This window comes from Theropithecus gelada, chromosome 17, assembly GCF_003255815.1.
Source record: "Theropithecus gelada isolate Dixy chromosome 17, Tgel_1.0, whole genome shotgun sequence".
Taxonomy (NCBI): Eukaryota; Metazoa; Chordata; class Mammalia; order Primates; family Cercopithecidae; genus Theropithecus; species Theropithecus gelada.
Genome location: NC_037685.1, coordinates 49,879,113 through 49,903,435, shown reverse-complemented (window position 1 = coordinate 49,903,435; position 24,323 = coordinate 49,879,113). Strand labels below are relative to the sequence as shown.

The 24,323-nt window shown below is 44.5% G+C and overlaps 1 protein-coding gene across 18 annotated transcripts in view; it reads right to left on the bottom strand.

Annotated features, from left to right (window-relative positions):
• ARHGEF7 (Rho guanine nucleotide exchange factor 7) overlaps window positions 1–24,323 on the bottom strand; it is a 179,901-nt gene that overhangs the window by 71,776 nt on the left and 83,802 nt on the right. For 13 of the 18 annotated variants that reach the window (XM_025364120.1, XM_025364121.1, XM_025364126.1 and 10 more), the window contains 3 exons: window positions 23,308–23,438; window positions 15,416–15,617; window positions 438–526 (listed from right to left, as the gene is read on the bottom strand). In XM_025364120.1, coding sequence (XP_025219905.1) covers window positions 438–526; window positions 15,416–15,617; window positions 23,308–23,438 — 422 coding nt within the window. The remainder of the gene's footprint in view (window positions 1–437; window positions 527–15,415; window positions 15,618–23,307; window positions 23,439–24,323) is intronic. The other 5 variants (XM_025364124.1, XM_025364138.1, XM_025364133.1 and 2 more) reach the window with 1 other exon arrangement.

Genomic DNA, 24,323 nt, shown 5'->3' with positions numbered 1-24,323 from the left:
AAAAAAAAAAAAAAAAAAAAAAAAAAAAAAAAGAGAAAAAATAAATTAGAAGCCCTATGTCTAAAGTACTTACAGTCTGCTCTGAATACAAACAGAATGGCACTCAATGCATATAGAATTTTCAAATCACATTATACATCTTTTAAAATATCATTTTTGAAGACTGGCTATGGCATGGGGAAACAGCCACATTACTATGTTATGGGACAAGGGACACTTCCATATACACGATATTAAAACAAAAACATACAATTACAAAAATACAGAGATTAGAAGGAAACAGACCAAAACCTTAATGGTGGTTACATTTGTGTGGCAGATAAATGAACTTTATTTCCTTCTTCCTATTCTAGGTACTTCACCTACACTCTACATTGCTGAGTTTTAGAGACAGCCAAAAAACCAGTTAGTTATAAAAACGTTCTGCAATTACTCACCACATTGTAATAGCTTTTGTTTATGGCGGTCGTATCAAATCCTTTGGGAGGGCTCTTCAGCGTTCCTGATTTGGGAGACACAGGCTTCTCTGAAATCAAAACATAGCATAGTTTTACTGATCAGTACTAAAGATGACAAAAGTTCCAGCCCCTCACAGAGGCCAAGGATACTCATCCAGCAGCCTCACCAAATTAACAAGCCAAACGGCAAGCCGAGGAAAAGGCCGTCCACAGTGACTCTCAGTGCCCCAGAAACCCAGTCCCTCAGGCTCGGCTCACCAAGGCCAATCACCGCACCCCATCCCCACCCTGTTCTCCCAGTTTCAAGCCGAAGGCGTCTAAGAGACTGCTCTACGAGTGGCAACCAAAACCAAAGCAGTTTAGCTGCAAGGACAATTCCATAGTGTGATAAATATAAAGCATCACCCAGACACCCAAATAAAAGGCATTTTGGCAGACACGTAACAATATTAAAACTTCAGCGCTAAAACTTAGGGATTCCGATCCCTCAGAATGGAAGTCTCTCTAAAGAAGCAGGATCTGGCTCAGAGCCTGAAATAACCATCGCTCACAGAAGACAAGGAGGAGAAAGAAAAGTCATCTCAAGCAGGGGCAAAAACAAGAAAAACCCACACCATCTTCACTTCCACACCAGGCGAAACCATTAAAGCAGTCCTGATTTCAGCAAGGATTCCGATGTTTTAAAACAGCATCGCTTTCGCCCCACATCCACTCAACACATATTTACTCTGCATAACACCCGCCAAACAAAACCTGGCACCGTGCCTGCCTGTCGTCAGCTCTCCGGGGTGGGTCTGTCTACCGACGGTTCTTCAGGAAGGGTCTCTATCACCGGTTCTATGGACAGTGTGGGTGTGTCTATGCTCGCTGTCAGCTCTCCGGGGTGGGTCTGTCTGTCGACGGTTCTACAGGAAGGGTCTCTATCACCGGTTCTACGGACAGTGTGGGTGTGTCTACTGCTGGTGTGTGGGTGGGTCTGTCTCTCCACAGTTCTATGGGGCTGTGTGTGTCTATTATCAGTTCTACGGACAGTGTCTGTGTCTTTACCATGAGTTCTACAGACAGTGCATGGTGTCCATCATTGGTTCTATGGGGTGGGTTCCTCTGTCTCTCAATGGTTTTATGGGCATGTGTGTGTTTCTATTAATGATGAGATGGACAGTGTGTGTCTATCACAATTCTATGGGGTGGGTCTATCACTGGTTCTCTGTGTGTGTGTGTGTGTGTGTGTGTGTCTGTGTGTGTGTGTCTGGTTACCACAGTTCCATGGGGCAGATCTACCAACAGTTCTATGGGGTGGGCAGATAGGTCTAACACTGATTCTACATTCTGTGCATCTAACATTCGTTCTACGGATTCTGTTTACCACTGGTTTTCCAGGGCTACAGGGGCGGTGTATCAAATTGGGGCTAGTGGGGACAAAGGAAAGGGAGAGGTTTTTTCCCACATTCTTCCCCCAAGGAAGTCTGATGAGCATTTTCTAGGGGACTTAGTTCCTACCAGTTCTCCCTCAAAGCTCATCTCCACTGCAAGAATCCTGCCGTGTGAACCCCCTCACTGGGTGGGAACACACCCCTCTCCTCTGGTGTGAGCAGCACCTGTCTATAGTCCGTCCCTTCTGCTCTCCTCTCCTCCCATGTGTCCCGGGGTCTGAGGTAGTATATCCCAAAACAGTGCCTTCAACCCCAAACACTAAGGCTGCAGGTCCCTAACGTCAACTGCCTCCTCAGGAGCTGCACCATTTTCTAGCAAGAGAAACCCAGAATGTCCCAAACCAACCTCATGCTCCTTAACCTTGGCTCCTCCTCCTGAGGAGCCGTTTACCTCAATCTTCCTTCGATGCCTCACGGAAGTTCCTAAATCTTCCCTCAACGCTTCACTGTTAAGTGTTTCCAGGTGGTCGAAAACAACAAGACAAGGTGCTGCTCCAAGTTGCAAGAATTCTCTCTGCCCATAGGATGGAAAACAAAACTTCAGGGAAACAAATCCCTTCTACACTGTAAGAGCCACTAGGAGGAAAACCAATCTATTCTTGCTAGCACACTTTCCTACTCAATCTCTTTTCTACAGCTAAGAATTTAATTGTAGAAGAAAAAACTACGAAATGTTTTCATTTGAGAAAAAACAACCCCTTTTCATCTTTGAAATCTGCAATTTGGAGGAAGGACAGAAAATACCATTACAGGGGAGACCATCCACACCTAAATCACAGCCCCTGCGATCATAAGCCACACGTCAGCATGCATGCCGGTAACGGTGACCCTGAATCTGCTTTAAATCATATTAAAAGTAATGATTTTGCCAGCTCTGTTATTTTAAACTTTAGACATACCTCACAACTCAACACCACAGTTAATAAAATTCAATTAATTTACTGTAAGAACTATAAGAAAAAAAGTTTTCCAAAGAAAAAGTTTCAGGTTACTAACATTACATAAAAATAAAAAAACAGGCAGAAGAAACCCAGACAAATCAGATTAAGTCCACGCAGGTTGCCTTTTCTCCCTTAGAAAAAAAGAGCTCCCAATTCTGCTGGCTGCTGAATGGGAGGTCTCAAGATCAAGTTCCCCAAAACACCCTGTGGTTAGTTTTCAACAAGAGGGTACCGCTAAGGTGTGCCACCCACAACGTGCCCCTGCTTCCAATTAGGAAGCATAATTTCCACAAACGCCCAAGGTGGGTCTGTCAGGAGACCCTGCAGGGGAGACAGGAAGCCCCTGGCTGCCAGACCCTAGCCAGGCCACTCCTGACTTCCAATGCAAGGCTCTTTGCTCGCCCCACCACTGTCCAGGTTCCTGGGATGGTCACGCCAGAGGAAACGTGCCATCAACAGGAGGGGCAGGGGGCAGCAGGGGCACAGGTAACTCCCGGGCAGCCTAGGAAGCCTGCTAGTAGTTTCTACCAAAAACAGCATTGAAATTAAGAGAGGCTAAATTACGGCCATTCATAACAGATAGAAAAGCACACAGCCAGGAAATAGATTAGAAAATACTCAACCGCCCTACTCTCCTAAGAAAAGCAGCATTTTTGGCCCATCTGGTAGCTGAAAATTAATAAAATTCACTGGTTTTGAGGTGTGGGAAACCAAGAGAATGCAGCTTAGTGCTACCTTTCCAGGGGCTGACTAGGGCAGCAAGTCTTCCCTGTCTTACAATATACTCGAAAAATGCTGAAAACAAGAAAATTTAAATATAGACGCGTAAAAGAAAAGGAGGGGACGACGTGCCAAAAGCAAAGAGGAAACCTCTCACTCGGGGAGGGGAGACAGATCTGCCTCCAGGCCCCAAGCAGCTGGGGCTACACCCAATGCAGGAAGAAAACAGACCTGCTCCAACCCAGGCAAATAAAACTGGATCCCACAGTAACCCGCAGAGCCGATGCAAAGATGTCTGGAAGCGTCTGTGCACTGGTCTAGAGAAACAGCAAGGAAGTGCGCAGGCTGCTCAGAGATGGGAGCACAGCCTAGAGGAAACCAAAACCTGAGCCCGCACCTGCTGAGCAGGACCACTCCAACCTACGCTCTCCTCCTGCAGGACTACCAGGACCCGCCTGGGACAAACAAGTCTCTGGGAACCCCTAAGAAGCAAATGTTATTCCTCTCTGTAGACATATTTCTACCACCCAGTGTACACAGGAACCCACCATCAGGAATGAACCCACCATTAAACAGTATCAGCCACAGAAGGTACTGAGCTGCCAGGAGGGTGTGAGCAGATGGGGCATATAAAGGGACCAGGTTCCCCAGAGTAGAAATAACAGGAAAATCAAGACCTAATGTCATCTGTTGTTTAAAATGACAGGAGAGAGACGCAACTGGGACCAAACCCAAGGAATAAAAAAGGCACTATGAGGATTTAAAACATCTGAAGTGGCAGCAAAATCTCTAGAAATAAATACGGTCACTAAAATGGAAATCTCCACAAACAGGTTAGTATCACCATGAGGAGGGAATTAATGAACTGACAAGCAGAGGAACAGACTACAACACAGCACAGTGAAACAAACAAATACGCAAAGGAGATTAAAACTGGGGGCAAAGTAAGACATCTAGTAAGATAATCAGGAGAAAAATCAGGGAGTGAGCAGGAAGTAGTCCTTGAGAAGATCCTTTCCAGAACTGAAGAGCTCTGGATTCCTTGGGCTGAGGAAGTACAGCCAGCCCCGAGCAAAACCAGAGTCCACCAAGACACACGGGAACGCTGCACAACTGGGCGAGGGCCAGGTCCGGAGAGCCAGGTGCGGTGCCCTCCCCCACCCTGAGGCAGCTCCACCATCACGGGGCTGGGAATTCTGCCTCTTTTGAGAACACACTTCTGTGAGTCCTCACTTGCCTCTCCCACTTGACTGAAAGCCACCCAGCCGCTTCCCTCTGTTTCGGTGGTTATGCTTTCATTTGTGATGTGTCGCTGACCCAGCAAAGTCCAGAGATAATCATCACCGTTGGCTTCAACCACCAGAGCAGACATGGCCCCGAAAACTCAGAATTCCCACGTCCTCTTCCGACCTTCGGCGCTGGGGCGCTGTGCGTGGTCTGTTGGCTGTTACTCACGCACTCAGAGTTCACGGAGTCACTGCCTGTGTGCGTCTGCCTGTGCTCAGCAGTGTCTGCCTGCCGGTTTCCTGAACCACACGCGCCCTCCTGTCAGGTGACGTCCTCCTAGTTGTTCAAGGGATAATCTGCTAATACTGTCGATCTTTGTCTGAAAATGTTATAATTGTGCCATTACTTTTTCCCAAACTTTAAGACAGAAACTTAAAAACATACATAAACATACAGAGAATAACCATGTACACTCTTAACGTTAGCAGTCCTCAGCACTGAGCCTGCCTCATCCGCTCCCGCCTCGTTCTCTGCTAGAAGCACCATCAGCAAGTCTCAGAGATGGGGTCATCTCCACCTACCAAAACTTCAGTGTTAGTAAAGGGAGGTTTTCTTCTTTAAACTCAAAACCCTAACCTCAGACCATTATCACACCTGACGACATTAATAATTTTTTAATACTATCTAATGGCTAGTCTATATTCAGATCTTCCTGTCTGTCAAAACAATGGCTTTCTGAAGTCAGCTTATTTGAGTCAAGAACCAAACAAAGTCTGCACAGCACAACTGGCTGTTGTGCCTCTGAGTCTCTTTCATTCTATAAGAGCCCCCTCCTCTTTTTCGGATGCCAGTGGAGAGCAGAGAGCACAGACCTTCACCCCTACCTCACGTGCTGAGCAGGACACCTCAGGTGCACTTCGTAACTTCTGGGAAGACACTCTTGGTTTTCCCACTGCTGTGTCTCTGTTTCCACAACAGTGGTCACCAACGTAAGTATTTGTGGAACAGATGCTGGTTGCGGCTTTAGAGCCAAGTGCAACTGGGGTAACTGTGAACAACCATGACAATGCAACAGAAAGATATAGCTGAGTAAAGGCAGAATGTGGGAGGATAAAGAAAAGGGTCAAGGTGAATCTTCACGGAACAAAATGGGGCATCAGGAGGTATCTGCCAAATGTCACCAAAATACAAATAAGACTAAAGCATCTCATTTAGCACACCAACAGAAGAACAAATTAATCACAAAGAACAAAAGTAGAAGAAAGTAGGAGGAAGAAGGTAAGTCAAATGGGGTACACAGGCAGACCCTGAAGTTGCTGAGGGCTTGGTTTCAGACCACGGCAATACAGTGAGTCACATAAATTTGTTTCCTACTGCATACAAACACTATGTTTACACTATGCTGTAGTCTATTAAGTTTGCAATTGCACTATGTAAAAAAAGTACATTCCTTAGTTAGAAAATAAATGTTTATTTAAAAATGCTAACAATCATCTGAGCCTTCAGCAAGCTGTAATCTCTTTGCTTGGAGAGGGTCTTGCCTCGACATGGATGGCTGCTGATGGATCCGTGGCTGTGGAAGGCTGCGGTGGCTATGGACACTTCTTGAAACAAGACAACAATGAAGTGTGCCGTATCAACCGATTCTTCACGAAAGATTTCTCTGGAGCGTGAGATGCTGTTTGACAGCATTTTACAAACATACAACTTCTTACAAAATTAAGAGTCAATCCTCTCAGACCCTGCTATTACTTTATCAACTAACTTTATGCAACAGTCTAAATCTTTTGTTATTTCAACAATGTTCACAGCACTTCAGCAAGGGTAGATTCTATTTCAAGAAACCACTTTCTTTGCTCAGCCATAAGGAGCAACTCTTCATCCATTCAAGTTTTCTCATGAGAGTGCAGCAGTTCAGTCACATCTCCAGGCTCCACTTCCAATTCTAGTTCTCTTGCTGTTCCCACCACATAGGTAAGTTCCTTCTTCCACTGAAGTCCTGAAGCCCTAGGTCATCCATGAGGGTTAGAATCAACGTTTTCCAAACTCCTGTTAATGATGGTATTTTAACGTCCTCCCATAAATCACAAACATTCTTAACAGTATATAAAGGGATAAATCCTTTCCAGAAGGTTTTCAAATTACTTTGCCTAGATCCATTAGAGGAATCACTATTTATGGCCTTACAAAATGTATTCCTTAAATGCTAAGACTCGAAAATCTGAATTAATCCTTGACCCATGAGCTGCAGAATGGATGCTGTGTCGGCAGCATGAAAACAACATTAATTTCTTTGTACGTCTCCCTCAGAGCTCTTGGGTGATTAGGTACACTGTCATTGAGCAGTAACATGCTCAGAGGAATCTTTCTTTTCTGAGTGGGAGGTCTCTACAATGGGCTTAAAATATTCAGCAACGCATGATACAAGCAGACGTGCCATCATCCAGGCTTTGCTGTTCTAACTCACAGCGCAGAGAGGCAGAGTGGGTTGAGCATAATTCCTAAGGGCACTGGATTTTCAGAATGGTAAATGAGAATTGGCTTCAACTCAGTCACCAGCTACATTCGCCCCAGACCAGAGAGTCAGCCTGTTAGTGTGGCCACCTTCACCGATGACCTCAGCTAGACCTTCTGGATGACTTGCTGCAGCGTCTCTGTCAGCACGTGCTGCTTCACCCTGCACTTTCGTGTTCTGGAGACGGCTTCTTTCCTTCAACCTCATGCACCAACCTCCATTAGCTTCAAACTCTCCTTCTGCGGCTTTCTCACCTCTCAGTCTTCACAGAATTGAAGAGATTAAGCTTTGCCTTAAGGAAATGTTGTGGCTGGTTTGATCTTCTATCCAGACCACTCAGACTTTCTCCATATCACCAATAAGCTGGTTTCATTGCTTATCATTCATGTGTTCATTGGAGTAGCACTTGTAATTTCCTTCAAGAGCTTTTTCTTTGTATTCACAACTTGACTGACTGGTGCAACAGGCCTAGCTTTCAGCCTGTCTCAGCTTCATACGTTGCCTTGCTCACTATGGTTAATCATTTCTAGCTTTTTATTTAAAGTTGAGAGACATGCAACTCTTCCTTTCACTTGAACACTTAAGAGGTCATAGTATGGTTACAAATTGGTTTAATTTCAGTATTTTTGTGTCTCAGGGAATGAGTGGCCTAAGAAAAGAAAAAGATGGGGAATTCCCCGTCAGTAGGGCAGTCAGAACACACACAACATTTATTGATTAAGTCCGCCATGTTATATGGGCATGGTTCATGGTATCCCAAAACAATTACAACTGTAACACCAAAGATCACTGATCACAGATCATCATAATGGATACAATAACGAAAAGGCGTGAAATCGTGCAAGACTTGCCCAAATGCAGCAAGGGACAAGAAGTGCGCACGGGGTGCTGGAAAAATGGCACCAACAGTGCTGCCCAATACAGGGTTGCCACAAGCCTTCCATTTGTGAGAGAAAAAAAAAAAAACAAGCAAAGTGCAATAAAAGTGAGATACACCCTATAAATCAAAGCAGAGAAGTCTCTGCTTACTGTGAAGAGTTGTGAGGCGGCCACGTAGAGGAGGAGAGCAGGTGAGTAACCGCTCTCCCTGGATCAGGCCTGCGGGAGCGGGAGGCCTCTGCTCTTCCCCACATAAGCTCTTCCATCCACTGGCTATCACACGCTACAAGCGTGTGGCATGTAAGTAATACAATTACTTAACCATAAATGCAAATAAAACTTTTTTAAAAAAGAGAAGCTCTAATACTGGAAGACTAACAACCTGACCCCAAATTACTCTAAGTCAGTTGATCTATGGGATGTGTCCCTGAAATGGAAGATGTGTAATCATCACCGATGAAGGGAGACAGCCACATGTGAGTGAGGACATGCTTGGTACACCAATCTAGGAGAATATTCACTGCCACACGCCAGAAACATTTCCAAACCATCTATTCCAACACCCCTTTGTACATAATGCTGTAATATGCTCCCTACACCTGCCTCGGGGGGCCCATGTCTTCTAATTCATGTTCTTCTCTCTTGTTTAAAAACTAGAGAAACAATAGTGCTGAGAGGGCCATCCTGTAATGCAGCCTCATGTGTCCCGTCCAAACCCAGTCCTCACTGGAGAGGAGGAAGGACTATGGCACAAGCTCACACCCAGTGGCATGAAGGAAAGCAAGGTTCTGTGGTACTTCTGTCCTTTTCCCTGCACAGATTATACTCACCTCAAACACTGTTCCTCCACAGCTAAATAACAACATCCAAAATTCAGCTGCATGTTATGTTGCTTTATGTCAAAAATATTAAAAAGTGACCAACTTAAAAAGTGGCAATGTGAACAGTCGTTAAAGATCTCTGGATCAGCAAATGACAGCCCTATTTAAGTTCTCACATCACTGCCAAACACAGATTGTTAGTCATCATCTCAAGCTAACCAGCCCCCAAAACAGCATTTAAAAGAAATGTCTTTACTGCACAACAGATAATAAGCTGTCCAGAAACAGGAGAATTACTGAAGTCAGCACATTAGAAATAATCATCTAAAAAAGCCTGAGTCCACATGTACACACAGAAAACTGGTCTTGGAGGCACACAGAGCACGAGGTGTGTTCTCACAGCTGCTAAACGTGTGCGCCAGGCCACGGTGGCCACATGCGGCTGAACGTCTCCACTTCTATTTAATCACAGCAACCACCATCACCACTCACTTCCAGAATGGACCTCGCTGCCTCTCTCCTTACCTTCTCCCTTGAATTTAGGAAATTCTGAAGCAAGAGAGTAAGAGTGAGGGTAGGTGGGTGAAAAACACAAATACATATCAGCCTGTAAAAAATGCTGTAGAGGCTGGGTGCGGTGGTTCATGCCTATAATCCCAGCACTTGGGGAGGCTGAGGCGGGCAGATGACAAGGTCAGGTGTTCAAGGCCAGCCTGGCCGACATGGTGAAACCCCGTCTCTACTAAAAATACAAAAATTAGGCGGGTGTGGTGGCGGGCACCTGTAATCCCAGCTACTCGGGAGGCTGGGGCAGGAAAAGCGCTTGAACGCAGGAGGAGGAGGTTGCAGTGAGCTGAGATCATGCCACTGCATTCCAGCCTGGGCAACAGAGCAAGACTCCATCTCAAAAAAAAAAAAAAAAAAAAAAATGCTGTAGAAATCCATGGGCTTTACCTAACCAAAAAACGTGCACAGAAAATAAATGCTAAGTAGCAATTATTTACCTTCCATAAGACTGTACATATTCAGGAATAATATACGATGCTTTTGATACAAGCATTAGAAAGATCCTTATTACAGAATCCTGGAAAATATCTGTCTCCAAAGAGGGACTATTCAAACAAGAAATCCTACACCACGGGTTAAAAGCACAAACAACGGCGAATCTTGATAAGAACAATTCCATCTCCGACCACAAGAGGGCAAACCACCAACGGCTATTTACACTTCCCCAGGAAGCAGGAGAGATGAACTAGACCATCTGGTCAATTTACCTGGAGATAAACAGCCTAATAAAATGTCATTTAGAGAAAAACTTCAGTTCCTGTTTACTCAGTAAAAATATTTGTACACAGAATTAAAATATAATGCAGAAGAGAAACCCTCAATTTAAAGGAAGTCAGTGTTTTCATGAATAAAGAAATGATCCTAACATGATGGTCAGAGAAGTCTCTAAGTTTGGAACCTGGCACAATTTTGTTTTCAGAAAAATCAAGCACTAATTAACTATAAATCAAAATACATTAAACACACTCTTCAAAAAAGGAAACCTAATTCCAAAATCAGAAAGCCTCATCAACTACTGGAAAACATGCAATACAGCCGCCGCCCTTATCCACGGGGGCACCTCCAAGACTGCCCACTGGATGTCTGAAACTGCGGCTATACCTCTGTATATATACCAACCCTATATATACTATGTTTTCCTATCTATACATACCTATGTGTGTTTCATCTGGAAATTAGGTACAATAATATAACAGATTAACAACAATTAATAATGAAACAGAACAATTATAACAATATACTATAACTAAAGTTATGTGAATGTGGTCTCTCTTTCAAGGTATCTTACTGTATTGTTCTCACCTATTTCAAACCAGGGTTGACCACAGGTAATTGTAACCACAGTAAGCAAAGCCAGAGATGAGAGGGAAGTCTGCTATACTGAAATGTAATTGTGATCCTAGAATTTTATTCTTAACTGCTCTAGAGTGACATGGTAAAAAATGTGGTTTCACACTTGCCTCAAATGCCCCCGTTTAGAATCAGACTAGGCTGGGCATGGTGGCTCACGCCTGTAATCCCAGCACTTTGGGAAGCTGAGGCGGGCGGATCACTTGAGGTCAGAAGTTGGAGACCAGCCTGGCCAACATGGTAAAACCTCGTCTCTACTAAAACTACAAAAGTTAGCCAGGCATGGTGGTGCATGCCTGTAATCCCAGCTACTCGGGAGGCTGAGGCAGAATCGCCTGAACCCAGGAGGCAAAGGTTGCAGTGAGAGCCACTGCACACCAGCCTGGGCAACAAGAGTGGAACTCCATCTCAAAATGAAATAGTAAAATAAAATTAAAAATAAATAAGCTAAAATAAAACTAGTAGGACTTTCCATACAATATGCTCAGGTAACCAGAGAACAACAGGGACAGAAGGTTATTCCCTTGGTTCAACCATCAGATAAAGTTTAGCTTATTAATCACTGATATGCTCAAAAATGGTATTTCTTGAATTTAAAAAAATAAACAGGAAAAAAGGGGAAATTCTCCAAAGTTACTCAGGTCTCAGTTTGGCACAAAACCTATTGTAATGGTTAATACTGAGTGCCAACTTGATCGGATTGAAGGACACAAAGTATTGATCCTGGATGTGTCTGCAAGGGTGTTGCCAGAGGAGATTCACATTTGAGTCAGTGGGCTGGGGAAGGCAGACCCACCCTTAAGCTGGTAGGCACCACCTAATCAGCTTCCAGTAAATATAAAGCAGGCAGAAAAATGTGAAAAGGTGAGACTGACCCACCCTCCCAGCCCACATCTTTCTCCTGTGCTGGATGCTTCCTGCCCTCAAACGTCGGCCTCCAACTTCTTCAGTTTTGAGACTCGGACTGGCTCTCCTTGCTCCTCAGCCTGCAGATGACCTATTGTGGGACCTCGTATACATATATAATATACATACATATGTGTGTGTATACATTTAGTATACATATATACATGTGTGTATATACATATAGTATACATACATATGCGTGTGTATATACATATAGTATGCATAGATACATATGTACATATAGTATACATATGTGTATATATAGTATACAGATACATGCGTATATATAGTATACACAGAAACGTGTGTATGTGTATAGTATACATATATACATGCGTGTATGTGTATGTGTACATATAGTATACATACATACATATGTGTGTATATACATATAGTATACATATATACATATATATACACACGTACGTATTTATACATTCCCCTATTGTGGGACCTTGTGATCATGTAAGTTAAACTCCTATATATAATATATATATACATGTTTATTATATACGCATGTTTATATATATAATATATATAACAAACTCCCCTTGAGAGAGAGAGATATATATATCCCCTATTAGTTCTGTCCCTCTGAAGAACCCTAATACACCTATGGATTCAGTGTGGCCCCTGCAAAGAGCTCCTTGATGGCAACACACCATGTACACGCACACACGTTTAAACCGGGCACGCACACACACTCAGACACACATAAGACATGAGTGGGGGCTTCGGGTAGAACAAAGTGAGAGCACCGTTCCTCACAAGAGCCGTGTTTCTAAACACGCCCTGCTGGTCCTTGGAGAGCGTCCTCTGCTGCTGCCAGCTCCAGGACCCACAATCCACTCCAAAGAGGGAGCTCACGATGCCTTCCCGTGGGCTATCAGAGGTAACAGCACACTGCAAGACAAATTCCCACGGCAGATGACACTGACAACATTCAAATGTGTCTGAAAACCACGTCCCACTGGAGAGGATTTTGAGATCCACAAACCGCATTCTTTTCAGTGTAATCTCCTTACGCTGGGTTACTTCTAAAAAATTCACAAGGAAAAATACATGAGAAGTGAAATCCCACTCACCTGCACTCTCACTGTGCTTCAGTCAGTCCAGGATTCACACTTGAGGAGGAGTTCACTTAAGAATTAAAGAAAGACCAGCTGGAACAAGCATCTGTCCCTACTCCAAAGGTGCGTCCACTCAGCAGCTCTGTAACCTCAACTCTCCTTGGCAAAGGTGAGCAACGAGGTCCTCCTTCCTCTGCCCTGGCTCAAGTGTCCTCCTGGAAAGTCCACTGGCGCCATCTCAGGCCTCTTGGCCCAGGGCTGCTCTCATTGGTCCCCAGAAGAAAGATCTCTCCAACTGGCAGGGCCGGGCTAGGAGATGGGCTCACAGCACGGACTGGGCCCGCCCTACCCTAGGTCTCCAGGCAGGCTCATGCAGGCCAGCGCCATCCAACCGAGTCACAGACAACACTGCATTTCCTAACAGCGATGTCTGTCAAGTTGCCATTTCCACCCCTCAGAATGGTGCCAGTGCCACGCTCTCAGTGGGCTCTACACATGGACAGATTTTTTTAAAGGATGTCATGTACTTGTAACCTACCCGCTTCCTAATAGCCCAGGAATACTTGTCTTCAAGGGTTATGGGGAGAACCGAGTTGCAAATGGGAAGTACTTTATACATTAACTGGAACATAACAAGCAGCCAGAAAAACATTCTGCCCAAGTCGACTTATTACAATAAAAAATACTGCCTTTTAAATTATTATTAACAACTACCAAAAACAGTAGCAACTTCACTTTCAACAGCATGGCTATTAGTTAAAAAAAAAACACACACACACACACACACAAAACAAGTTGGTGAGAACACAGAAGCAGCAGAAGCCCTGTGCACTGCTGGTGGGAACGTGATGTGGCACAGCCACTGGAGAAAACCACGTGGCAGTTCCTCAAGACTTAATCACAGAACTAGCATCTGACCCAGCAATTCCATTTCTGGGTATATACAGAAAACAGAAAACAACTGACAAGCAAGGACTCAAATACTTACACAACCATGCTCTTAGCAGCATTATTCACAATAGCCAAGAGGTGAAGGTAACCCAAGTTCCCATCAACACATAATGTTGTACATACATACAATGAAATAATCAGCCTTAAAAAGGAAGGTAACTCTGCCATATGCTACAGCATGGAAAACCCTTGAGCACTCTATGCTGAGTGAAATAAGCCAGTCAAAAGACAAAATGATTGCACTTACATGAGGCACCAACGGTAATCAAATTCAGAGACAGAAAGCAGAATGGTAGAGGGCAGGGTCTGGGGAGGGGAAAGGGGACTGTTTAATGGGAAGAGAATTCAGTTTGAGAAGAAAAAAGTTCTGGAGATAAACAGTGGTGATGGTTATAAAAATGTGAATGTACTTAGTGCCACTGAACAGTACATTTAAAAATGGCAAACTGCTTTATATATATGTGTATGTATACATACAATAGAAAAAGAATAGGCATGTGTTCCTAGAAATTCTACCAGAGAAGTTTACTTGTTTTCTGAGGTCACTGAAAAAATATTTTTACATCAAAATTGTCATATTCTCATTTGTAAATCTTTTTTTCTTGCTACCTTAGAAAAACAATAGCAGCCATTAACATTCCCTTAGCTCCTACTCTGCCAGACTCCATACATAGTACAAACCTTAACAATTCAACCCCACAAGACCGCACAAGGGAGAATGATCATCCTCATTTTCCATCTGAAACACCTGTGGCTCTGAGGCTCAGTCACCCAAGCCCTAGAGCAGAGCTATAAATTTACATCACGTTCTTTCCACACCTCCCTGTGTATCAGCTATTCTCTCTAAGTCACTCTTTCCCCAGCAGAATCAGAGGAACGGTAGTATACAACGGTGTTTTTCAACCACAGGGCAGGATGCAAGTTACATACATGATGCCCCCTTGACGAATCCCACCCCCCACCTCTGCCCACCCACCCACATGCTTCCACAACAGGCACGACAGCCCAGCAGCCACAGCCACGTGCCAAGGATCACTATTCTTTCATAAGAACACAAGCCTCAAAATCGGAAAGCCGGTGAAACAATGTGAACAGCTACAAAACATAAGGAAGCAATGCATTTGTAAAATACTATCACGAGTACGAAGAAAATGACAGAAATTACCTCACTGCACGCCACTGCCAAAAGCACCCATAGCCACAAAAATTAAGTCCAGCCTGCGGATCACCAACTCCAAGTCCTGACACTAGCCCCCCGCCCCCGCCCCCCCCCCCAAAAAAAGAGGATCAATTCTATCACCGTAAAACTGCAACGATTAAAGATCTGAGATGTTTCTCTTCACATCTGAAAAATGCCAGGACGAAAGGAAATGCTGCCTGGTAACTACAGAGCCCTTGATGCCAGGGCCCCAGTGTGGGGCTGAGGTGAAAATCCATTACATCTAACAAAAAACCGTATCCTAAGACCAGGTCATTTGCACAGGTCCAGCTGGAGAGTAAACGCTATGTCAAGTACATTTACTTCTTTCTGCTCATGGCAAAGAAAAGCCACACACAGGACAGGCTCGGCCACTTACCGCTGGCCTTGACCTCGCGCACGTAGTTGCTGGGGAACCAGCCGGTCCGGCCGTTGAGTGTGCCCTCCCACCAGCCTCCCTCTTCCACACGGGTGACATGGATGACGTCTCCTTTTGAGAAGGAAAGCTCGTCCTCATTGGTCTGCTGGAAGTTAAACTTTGCTCTTACTACCAGTTGATTGTTGCTATTATCGGTCATGTCCTAAAAGGGGAAGAGTGGGAGAAAAATTATACCAAGAACAGTCTACTTCATTACAAAACAGATCATACTTTACTAGTACAAAGGTAGCGTAACTGCCCAACGGCAAAACAACATTTAGAGAAATTTCAGTTTCCTCCCTTCCAGTGCACCATGACCACCACTAGCACCACTCCAGCCCCCAGAGAACACCCTCTTCACAGCATTCAAAGGTCCTGGTCTGCCACTGTGACGCCTACATCATCAGACACATCCATGTACGTGGAGACAGAGTCACACTACACATACTTCTCCACAAGTCGCAAAAGTTAAGACAACATGGTCATTTCTCTGGCAGTACTTACTGGTGCTTACCTAACACTTCATGTTATGCTATATGACTACAGCATTCATTATGGAACCCACTCTCCATTAGTGGATTTTCAGATTATTTATTTCCAGTATATTTCCATATACCATAGACAGTGCTTTCCTTGTGTAGACAAGGCTGCATTAAAAATATCTGTATGTCTACCTTTGAATATACCTGTAAACAAGCCTATATATTAAATTCTGGTCAGAAGACGTATTTATTACAGTTAACTTTTTAATACATTTTTTTAAATTGTCCTCCAAAAGGTTTCTACAAACTACACCAAGCAACATCTCCACCAACAGTATCTAAAAGTTATTTCAAACTTCCACCAACACTCAATATTGCCAAATATTCCTATTTTTTGCCAAACTGACAAGAAGAAATAGTACCTCATATTTTAATTTGCATTTTTCTCAAAAACTGTACATATTTTCAGATTTCTGAAAGGTAGAAAGAGGAAGGTAGAGGGGCTGGGGCCTCTTTGATTTCCATCCGCCCTGGACAGAGCTCCGGAGAGGCTGGAGACGCAGAACTATCAAAGGGCACAGCCTGACAACCCCAGGAGAAGCCTGCTCGTGCTGGCACAGGAGCAAGGAAAGGGCTGCCTGGCAGACCTCAGCCCTGGCCCACTCCACTTCCCTACCACTGACAGTAGGCGAGCCCAGCCCACCTGCAACACAGTGTCCCCACGAACTGCACAAAGTGTCCAGAGCTCCAGGGAGCACCAGTGACATCAGCAGAGAGTCCAGGCCTCTATCCCCACCAGGTGGCAGCAGGCGATTCCATCTGCCCACACCGGCTTCTCCCTGCCCTCCACCCAGCCATAGGGAAGGCCTGAGACCACCCACACTTCTTAACATTCAGCCCCCGCTCTACCACTAGCAGGCCCATCATCAGCCCCCCAACCAGCAACACTCACTCCCAGGTACTTGTGGGAAATAACAGAACTTCAAAGACTGGGATCAGTCTCAGAAGCTGAGTCTAAGAGGGCAGAGCTGAAAAGCAGGGTAAGAAATATGGCTCAGAATATCCCAAATTTGGCAAAAGACATAAATATACCAATCCAGGAATCTATGTGAACCCCAAATAGTATAAACTTAAAGAAATTCAAACCAACTCATACCATAATTAAACTTATGAAAACTAAAGACAAAAAACTAATTAATAAAACAGACATCTGCGGATATACAATATCTCAAAAATTTACTTCCCATGCACCCCTTTCTCAAGGAGTTAAAAAGGTGCTTCTCCAAAACAGGGGGATTAACCAACAAAAAAACTGAAGAGAAAGAGGTAGAGGAGAGCTACACAGTCAGGGCGAGTGTCCCAGGTGACAACGGAAGGCGGCTCAGAGGCAGCAGCTGTGCGGCCAGCCTGGCTCACAACCAAGGGAGTTTAAAGTACGGCACAGGCTCCAAGAGTGTTAATCAGGAAGAGAAGACAAAAAAATAACGTATTTGAATGTCAAAGAGACCCTTAGAAATACGCAAAGGACTAGATCTGCAACCTGCAAAAAGTACACAGAAAACTAAAGAAATGAGAATTACCAATTCTCCGAAACAAAACGCTATGGGTAAGAACAGCCATAGCATACAATGTGGCTCTGCTCTGAATAGCATTCGCCTCGTCATGTTACCCTGAACACGGATCTCAGTGAAAGCATGGTGGAACTCAGCCACGGGGACGACCGGCCTAGGTATTTATGCAGGAAAGGGGGCCAGGGGAGGAAAACAGCACCAGCCCCTCTTTCTCTGTGGGAATCCACATTGGTATCACTTCAAATTAAGAAAAAAAGGGGGGCACTTTATTTAGAGACACACAGGCAAATACCTACAAAGCACCAACGGAGGAGCAAGAGAGCCAAACAGAACCGTCCAGCAAGGTCGCCCCCCCTCAGCCCCACAGGACTCCAAACTAACAACTACCCACATCAGAAAGCACTTCTTAAGAACCAGCACTCAGAAGTCACGGCTGCTAGAGGGGACGGACGTCCCCAGTTACTGATACGATTATTACACCTTGTATGCCTGTATCAAGACAGCTCGTGTACCCCATAAATACGTATGTACTATGTACCATAAAAATGAACGAAGAAAGAACCAGTGGAAAAAAATTAAAAGTGGCCAAATCTACTGTGTTTTTTCCTAATAGCAGGTTTCAGAGAATTACTTGACTTTAAACTAAGTGCATGTATAAATCACAGAAAAAAACATTTGTAAAAGGTAAAGCATCAAAGAGGTCACAACAGCTCCTCAGTAAGGAGTAGCTGTAATATTCCAAAAATATTTAATACTTATCTATTTAAATGTGTTTACAGATTAAGTATTAATTATAAATATATATTTAATAATTCAAATTTGTAAGTGAAATATTTAATGCATTTTTCATATTTAATCAAGAAGTCTCTCTTCACTGTTTGGCAACAAAAGCGCCAGCGAACAATCACCAGCGCAGACACAAAGCTCTCTGGGCCCTGTGACCAACAAGGGGCAGGGTCAAGTTTGCCACTGCAAGTGAAGCTCCCATCCAGAAACTGTCACGTGCTGCTTGCTCTTGTGTGGTGAAACGTGACCTGAGCTCACTGTGCTATGTAAAGTTCTCTTTTTGCAAACCACCATCTCCACTCACCAGCTGTCTGCTGTGATCGCCACCACACTCTCCTGTGAGTAATCCAACGTCACCTGGGCACGCTGGCCTTGTGGAAAACAGGCTCACAGTGCATGCAGCCTGGTGATGAGCTCCAACGCCACAACACAACTGTGGTGAGCAAAGCAACACAGGTGCAGCAGGCCCCTCCCTAGGTCAGGTGCCCAGGGTCACCCTTGGCCAGCCCTGAGGCTCCAGCCAGCACCACGGCTGAGGCCAGCGCGGGCCTGAATGGAAGCAGAGGGGAGATGAGGTATGATCAAGAGGCAGCGGCGTTCCACCTCAGTCATGAGTGTGCAAATGCAGGCACGCTCTACACTCAAGGCATGGACGACAGTCATGAGTGTGCAAATGCAGGCACGCTCTACACTCAAGGCACGGACATGAGTGTGCAAAGGCAGACACGCTCTACACTCAAGGCACGGATGACAGTCATGAGTGTGCAAATGCAGGCACGCTCTACACTCAAGGCACGGATGACAGTCATGAGTGTGCCAATGCAGGCACGCTCTACACTCAAGGCAGGGATGAGGGAGGCACCTCTACTGACATTACTTCAGCAAAGCAACACCCCAGAAAGGAAGGGTGGCGTCTAAGAGAGGGGCGAATCCAAGGAAAGGTACGGGGGGCAGGCAGCCGTTTCAGATCCAGGTATCCAGGTGAAACGTCCCAATACAACATACCTCCATCCTTCAGCAATCATTACGCTGAAGGACACGTGGGCTCTGTAATCCTCTTTCTGCCTATTACTCTCCAGACAGATTGCTTAGAACATGCCAACAAGTGCTCCATCAGGGCGCAAGATGCATGGGACAGGCTGGGAAAGGATGTCCTAGAAAAGGCTATATTCCAACTACACACTCTATACTACCAAGTTCAGCCTAAAATCACGGCTCACGGAGTGAGGGCTCTGTTCAGTGTCAATAGTGTTACAGGAAGCTGGAAGAGATGTATTTCATCACTATTTTATCATTGTGGGGTTTTCCCCCCCTTTTTGAAAAAGCTCTCCTGAAACTGTAGCTTGTCACCTGTCTGGACTCAACATGACACTTAAGGGAGTCTAAATCATTCAGTTGAGAAAAACAAGCCAGTTGTAAAAGGAAAAAAAAAAAAAAAAAAAGACATGCCACAGAATCCCATTGCTAAAAAATACAAAAATGGATAAAACTCCTCTTTACCATTAGACATCAGGACAGCAGATACCTTGGGGAACGCGAGCCCCATCGAGGGGTTGGAGGCTGGTCACGCTCTGCCTCCTCATCTGGGAGCTGCTTACACAGGAACATTCCACGTATAAAATTTCATCATGCAATACACGACGCTGCATGCACACAACACATGAACTGTTTTTCTAGGGATGTTACATGTCAGGAAAAGTAACTGGAGAGAAGTGAAGACAGCTCCCCCACCGCCCTAACCCAAAGGGAACAGAGACCCCATCCAGGCACACGTGACCTGGCTGGGTACGGTCATCTATGCCCACCATGCTCCTTAACGGCCTCTCTCTGATGCCTAGAGCCAAAGCACCACCCATCAGTATCTTGCATCTAATCAGCTGTTTACTTTATTGTATCCCATGTTCTGAAATGATCCTAACAATCCAAAACCAGGACACTCTGGAGTGCTGCTTCACACCAACTCTACCCTCTCCTCCACTCTCTAAGAGCACCTGTAATTTCCTGCACAGAAGGAGAAATGTTTGTCAAAGGACTGAGACAATTTTCACACCAACTTGACTATTTCTGAGTGCCGTGATCCTGTGTAAATATCTTCTCTAAGCTTCAGTTTCCTCATAATATGTCAACCAATGTAAGATGCCAAAAATTAGACAATGCCTTTATATTCCACCAAATACTGTCAATTAAATTATGGCATACCATCAACTATAAGATACACATACTTCCAGATGTGTTAACATGACTTAAAAAAAGAAGCCTTCGAATTGACAAATATTTAACAATGTGTACAACACATTTCGATATAATTTCTTGCATGTCTTGGAAATACACTCAGTGACCGGTCCAAAGCCAAGGCTACCTGCCACCATCAGGACTGTGCCAGACGTCCAGGTCCCTGGTTTCCAGAAGCAGAAGAAGCACTTTAAGAAATCAAGTCACCCCTCCCAGAAACGAAGGATGATGGGGACAATCACCTCACAAACGCCATCCCCAAGCTCTGAGAACAGCATTCAGCACTCAGGGCTGTACCCATCAGCAGCCAGCAGCTGAAGACTAAAAAGCACAGCAGAGACACCAGGAACTCCAGCGGTGTCGATCAAAGTTCTTAAGAGTGAAGTATGAACTCATGCCTTATCTCTGAGGAAAACCATACCTCAACCTACAGCTGGCGCCTAACACCGAGGCCCATCACAGAGCCGAACTGGATACAGAGCTCGATGTAGCTCAGCCTCTGGAAGTGGGTAAGAACTCTCCCGAGTGTTCTTTCCTTGGTATGGTGGAGAAGCACCACAGACAAGAGAAAACCTCCACTGCAGTGCAAAGCAGTAAACACAACATCAAACTGTTCAAGCCTGCCTATATCCCGAGGCAGGAAACCTGTCCTGGGGCAGGGGGCTGACGGTTTCACAGATGAAAAACAAGCTTATAAAAACAACCAGCAACTGCAGTGGTGGCTGGAGGACACATTCTTACACTGAAAGGGAGGCAGGTAATGAAGGAGCAACACAAGAGCAAAGGGGCGTAAACAGCACCAGCCCCTCAGAACACAGATCCTCGTCTGGGGCATGGAAGCATCTTACGCAATCTCAAAGCTGAGGTTTAATATGATCTCAAAACTGATGTTCAAGAAACTGCAAGTTGCCTTTTAGCTTCACTTTCTATCATGGAAATATTCAAATGCACACAAAAGGAGAGAGTGACAGGTAGCCCTCCATGCATCCACCGCCCAGCTTCAAAGGAATGTTTGGCCATTCTTGTTTCAAGATAAGTTTTTAATTTTTAATCCAAGGAAACTACCTCAAAGTGCTATTGATAAACTACACACAGAAAAACCTAAGGGTAAAGAAACACTCATTCTTACCTAGCATGGCTGAGAGAGGTCTTCGTACATTCCACCAAAGAGCAGGCAGCTCACTAGCACCCAATCAAAACATCAATCAGCCCCAAAAAGACTTCACACAGGTCAGAGAGCGCGAGTCTTGTTGCTAGCATAACGAAATTTCTGCAGCTAATGAAAAATTAATCCTGTACTTATTAGGATCTCAGTAAGATTACCAACACTACATTTAACTTTATTTTACTTAAAATTATACATTTGTAATCCAGTCCTCTACTCAAAAAGAAAAAAAATTAGATGAACGGGTGAGACAGCAAATCACGGCTTTACCCAAGGCGTGCTGCTATCGCTTACGTTTTCCTCAGGTGTTTTACAGGCTAATTTCAAGTGTGTTTAGAGTGGTTTGTTTAGTTCTCCTTAACGTGGAATTCTAATGCTCCCAATGGTAGTCCACAGAATTCCTCCAGTGCAGACTCCTGCAAAGCAGGAAACAGCAACAGCCAGGCCTCGCGGGGCCGCTGTGAGGACTGCAGCACTCAGGCCACGCAGCCCACCGCCCACCGCGCCGGGAGCAGTCAGACCCCTCAGGGGTCCTGTAAGAGGAGACACAGCAATGATGGCGAGCTTGAGGTCAAAAAATTCAGAAACATAAAAATCACATTCCTTGCGTATCTTTCCATTTTTAACACACGCTTCATAAACCACTCTAATTTACTTCCCTCTACAAAACACGACTCTATCTAAATTAATTTTTATTTCTTGAGGACGGCCACCAGCTTACTTAGCAATATTCCCATGTTAAGGCAGAGGAAAATCCATGGACCCTTAGTGACTCTAGAATAGGGTTCTCTCTAGACTCACTTTACATGATCACTATGTTTCCAACAAAGTAATGTACTAAGACGTCGCGAGAAAGCAGTGGTATCCCCAGCAGCCAATCAGTCACTGCACGCCAGCCTGCAGCTCAGAGAAGGGTGCAGGACTACGGAGTAGCAGCCCTGGCTCTGCCCCAACACTCTCCAGGCAGCCCTGCTTTAAGGGCTTGAATTTCTCATTTTCAGCTTCACTATTACATTCCGTGGGTCTTCCTCACGGTCTGTATCCTGAGCATTTATAAAAGAGTATTTTTTCACTCTCCACAACAACTGTTCAATCATCTAAGTTTCTTTCTCTGCATCCCAATCAGCCATTTTAAGGGATTCCCTCCTCTGTAAACTAAATCCTGCCTTAGTAAAGCACACTAAGCCATGCTTTCATGAAGAGAAAAAAAAAAGTCAGATTCTTTAGTTTTAACCATCTCTTCTTTACAGAGCTGAGTATTTCTACATATATATATTTCTTATTCTCATATTTCTGTACATGTGCATAGCTGATAATGCCATGCAAGTGACAAGGGATGTATTTTAAAGCACGCATCACTCCAGATAGCGAGCCATGAGTCTTACAATACAACCTAAAAACAAACGCGTTTCTCAAAAGCACTCATTAGGCATAATATCTGGATAATCTGGTAATGAGCAAATGTCAAACCCGATTACGGGAGCAGCAGAGGCAAAGTCCAGCTAACTTCGCCCTGTTTAACACCATTAATGGAGGCTTATGTATCTTTCCAGATATATCCATACACACTCATATCCTTCCCAAACATATTTAAGTAACAAAATCTCTCAAACTTACCAAACTCCGATACTGGCCCTGGAACAGTTTTGAAGTCCGAGTGTGCAAAGACTGTGATCCAAGGGAGTCAAAAGACTTTATGCGGTGAGACGAGGGCCGGGCACACACGGAGTCACTCCCCAGCCCGATGTCTGCAAAGGGCATGCACACAGAAAAAGAGAGCTGAGAGCGCCTGATACCACGCACCCACACTACACACTAGACTTTAAAACTAGGGCAGCACAGAGGGACACACCAAAAGACCACAACAAAGCAGTCCATTTATGCAGAAAACAAAGAACAAATTCTTTGCTACATAAATGACTTGCATTCATTCCCCAACTACCTTTCCAGAAATTATCTGGAGATAACTATTAATCAGTTCTTCTCTAGCAAAATTTCCAAAAGTTTGTGAAATGTATTATAACTTAAGATTTTCCCTTCACCTGGAAAAAAAAAAAAAAGCCTCTCAAATTCAATTATGGAACAGAGAACAACCAAGTACTGATTCTCCAACGCACCACCACCACGTGCCCACTTTTCCGGGACGATGTGTCATGCAATAAGCAACAGAAGGAAAAGACTCTTATTTAAAAGAGAAAATCCCGCTGTATTTTTCAGCCAGAGAGAACCTTCTGAGGATTATTTCCCCAACACTAAGGCAGCACAGGCTCTACTCACCTCATGAAGTTGTTGACAGAATCAAACTAAACAGACATTAAGAGGCTTAGTTCTATTCTCTGGATCCCCCTTCATAAGACACTCCACACAGGCCAACCAACAAATAATAGCAACTTATTCTTAAAAGTGACTCAATTAAAAAAAGAGAGAGAGAGAACAAGGCTGTGAAAAAGTTTGCTGGGAAAATTGCTGTTCTGAGAGGCACGTGCCAGCCATGTCCTAAATTCCAGGGAGCCTTCCATGAAAGCAACCCTAAGTCTCCAGGTCCCAGCTTCCTCGCGAGTGTTTGGATTGGCTTACACAGCATCTGATAAAATTCTGAATTTTAAGTCTAAATTCTGAATTTTAAAATCTAA